Source organism: Bidens hawaiensis, unplaced genomic scaffold (assembly GCF_021521415.1).
Source record: "Bidens hawaiensis isolate Kalapana, Puna unplaced genomic scaffold, B.hawaiensis_p1.1 tig00022310_1, whole genome shotgun sequence".
Lineage (NCBI taxonomy): Eukaryota > Viridiplantae > Streptophyta > Magnoliopsida > Asterales > Asteraceae > Bidens > Bidens hawaiensis.
This window is the reverse complement of record NW_027493466.1, coordinates 108,590-112,295: the sequence shown is the minus strand read 5'-3', so window position 1 is coordinate 112,295 and position 3,706 is coordinate 108,590. Positions and strand designations below refer to the sequence as shown.

At 38.0% G+C, this 3,706-nt stretch overlaps 1 protein-coding gene across 1 annotated transcript; it reads right to left on the bottom strand.

Moving 5' to 3' along the window:
- Positions 1-410: 410 nt before the first annotated feature.
- Positions 411-3,071, bottom strand: LOC143565217 (uncharacterized). The gene has a single exon (XM_077052253.1). It carries the CDS (start codon positions 3,069-3,071, stop codon positions 450-452), a length of 2,622 nt encoding a protein of 873 aa, XP_076908368.1. The 3' UTR covers positions 411-449.
- Positions 3,072-3,706: the final 635 nt, after the last annotated feature.

Here is a 3,706-nt window from a genome sequence, read left to right as displayed (position 1 = left end):
TGCTAATTTGGATTTCTGAAATTATTATTAACAGTTCACAAGTGTTAGCTTCTATATAACCAACACTGAATTTGGTTTATTGATAAGAGAGTTTGAGTGAGCAACACAAAGTTCCTTTTGGTTTGAAACAGCAATTTATAGGTTGAGGTTGTGGGTTACACTTGTAAAATGAATCCAATCATCAGGTAAATGCATTTAGAAATGAATCTGGACAGCTGATTTTGTGTTGACCAACTGATTAAGTACCTAACTGTTTGCAATGTTTGAACCTAATATTCTTCTTTACTAGTAATTAATAATTTATACTTTATGAACTGATAACAACTTTTTATTGATAGTGTACAATAACGTTGTATGATTACAAAAGTAACAACCTATATTGTAGGAATAATAACATGATTCTTCTGGAGAACATATTGCGAAGAATCAGACATTGAGACTAGAGGTTTTCACCAAATTTTGAAGAGTCGAAGAAAATCAAGAAAGTAGTCCATGATCAAGATAGACAAGAAGAACCCAACTGGGAAACCGACCCAAGTTCCCTCCCATAAAAACCATGATTGATTTTCATCATCATCGTTTGTTTCTTCTACCTGCTGCATATCAGGAGGACAAGTGACTCGGATCTGCATACCACATAGCCCGCTATTGTTTTCATAATAATTCAACTCAGCCATAGAGTCCATCTTCTCACCAACGGGAATCTTACCTGTCAGCCTATTGTTGCTCACATCTAAAACCGTAAGTTGGCTGAGCTTCACTAGTGATTGAGGAATCGAACCCGAGATTTCATTGTGTGACAAATCCAAGCCTTCTATGTTCTCTAGGTCACCCAAAGACATTGGAATATGCCCAGAGATCTTGTTGTAGGAAATAGTGAGCTGTTTTAGGGATCTAAGTTTTCCCAATGATGGGGGGATTTCACCAGATATATTGTTGTGTGACAAATCCAACAAAGTGTGGATGCCATAGTTACGGACTGCTAGGCCTTGAAAACATCCCTTCCAACTCACAACCAAGTCCCGGTCCCAAGAATAGATATTAGTTTGGAGACTAAAATAGCGAAATGAAAGGGTAAAGTGTGTTGCTGTGTTGAAAGTTTCCGTCATTCCTAAAAGACTTGCTATCTCTTGTGGTATACTTTGAGCTAGGTGATTATGGGAGAGATCAAGAATTCTGAGAGAACTGAGGTTAGAGATATTTCTAGGGATATATCCTTCAAGAGAATTGTTTCTCAAGACAAGAACTTCAAGTGTTGGGATTAGTGGAAGGGTCTCATGAAAATTTCCGCTAATATTATTATCATGGATATCAAGAATTTTGAGATTGACCAAATTAGTTAATTTCCAAGGCAAATTTCCACTAAACTTATTCCCCTCTAGATAAAGAAATTTGATTCCTTTAGGAAAATACATAGGGATATGGCCGGAGAAATTGTTGTAGGACAAATCTAGATAAATTAGCTCATCTCCCGCAAAAGGAAAATTGTCGTCTGGAAGATTTTGTAAGTTATCAATCTTGGATATGGACATCGGAATTTGTCCCGAAAAAATATTTTTTGACAAACAAAGAAAGTTCAGTCTTACAGCTTTTTCTATATTTTTAGGCAATTCCCCGGTAAACTTGTTCTCGGACAAATCAAGAAAATATATATACACACTTTCAAATAGATGAGGTGGGATTGGACCGACGAGATTGTTTTCTGATAGATTTATTATTTGAAGTTTCCCCTCCGTGAGAAAATCTGGGAATTTTCCTTCCAATTTGTTCTTGCTCAAATCAAGCAAAATCAACTCTTTCTGTGTTGAAAGCCATTTGGGAATTTGACCGGAAATATTACAAGAAACCAAAGAGATCATGCTTAGACTGCATGTCGGAACAATTTTAGTTTCGTTGTTCCAAAATAAGCTGTTTCCACCAATGAACAGTTTATCGAGAGTCGTGATTTTGAATAGCCAGGCTGGGATCTCCCCGGTGAGCATGGTGTTATGGACCCCAAGCGTTGCTAACTTGCTCAAGTTTTGCATTGTTAATGGAAATGGTCCAGTAAATTCATTGTAGCTCAGGTACACTCTCTCTAGTTTCTTGAGGTTAGCAAATGAAGATGGGATCTCGTTGGAGAAATAATTATTAAATAAAGAGAATTCTCTTAAGTTGGTTAAGTTTCCAATCTCTTCAGGGATTTTACCAGAAAGAAAATCAGCGGCCAAGAAAAGTGATTCAAGATTTCGAAGCTTACCAACATCAGGGCTTAAACCTCCCTTTAGATTATTATAACTCAGAGCAAGATATTGAAGATACATAAGTTCGAAAATTTGAGGAGGAATCGTACCATGGAAATTATTGTTATCTAAACAGAGTGCTGTCAAATTCCAAAGAGCCCCTAGTTCGGGCCCTAGTTTCCCATCCAGATTGTTACCACTTAGATCAAGAACTTGAAGAGAATGGAGTTTGAAAATCTGAGAAGGAATCTGACCATGGAAATGATTGCCATTTAAGCGTAATGTAGTCAAGTTTTGAAAAGACGCAATTTCTGGCCCTATTTCCTCCTCAAGCAAATTGTAGCTCATGTCCAAGTAGTGTAAATTCATCAACATAAAAAGTTGGCTGGGAATGGAGCCGTTGAAATAGTTTTGTTGCATGTCAAGGTGAACCAGTGAGGTGAGATTCCCAAACCCGTCTCCAGGGATGCCTCCATGCAAATAATTGTATGAGATATCAAGTAGTATCAGTGACCCAATATGAAAAAGCGGAGCCAAGATATCCGAATATACTGGAGCCGGATATATATCTGGAAGCGGAACAACTAAGCCATGTAGGTGGAGCTCGGTGACAGTTTTGGTTCTGGTGCAATTAACACGCTCCCAAGAACAACAATCGGAAGTCGAGTTCCATGATTTTAGTAGTATGGGCAGAAAAGAAGTAGAATTGGTGATGGTGGTGAGGGTGGATTTGAAGTGAAGAAGTGCTTGTTTTTGATATGCAGGACAGGAGAGTGATGGGATTGGAATGGAAATGAGTATGAAGAGGATTGATAACTTTAGCAGTAGTATGCTTACAGTGGAGGCCATGTTGGTTTCGAGTCGTTTTCATTTGCTTCTTTTGTACCAGCACTGATGACTATATATAAGAAATGAGATCATGCGGGGTTACATTCTCTATGAACTAAGGTAGTGTTTGGTATGTGGTAATGAAGAAAGGAATGACATGACTCATTCAAAAGTAATGAAAATAAATGTGTTTGGTTGGAGAATGGAAAGAAATCCCCCATTACCAAATGGAATCAATCACCCTCAAAAGATATGGATTTCATTCTACCGCTCCCCCCCCCCTTTTTTTTTCATTCCGCCCATAGTTATATGCGTTTCTCCATTTTTCCCTCCCACAGCGATTTCAATCCATTGTTCCTTTCTTCAATTTCTTTGTTTCAATCTAACACGGAACCGTATCAATATCAGAAAATCGATCGTCATAACTCAATCTTTGGCTCCATTGAACTTTTCACCTCATACGATGCCTTTTTTCTTCCTCACCTTCATTCCCAAATCCAAACACTCTGAATTCGTTCCAGAATTAGAAAAATAATGGAATCGAATCACAGCTCCTAGATGATATCTTGAAACAAAAATTGATTGGGTTTCTAATTGGATTGGAAACTGCACCGCCTCGGCGTTTTGCATCAATTTCAGCACCTCTCATCGCGAAT

Coding starts and splice junctions, on each gene's coding strand:
- LOC143565217 (XM_077052253.1), bottom strand. CDS start 3,071: ATGGCCTCCACTGTAAGCATACTACTGCTAAAGTTATCAATCCTCTTC.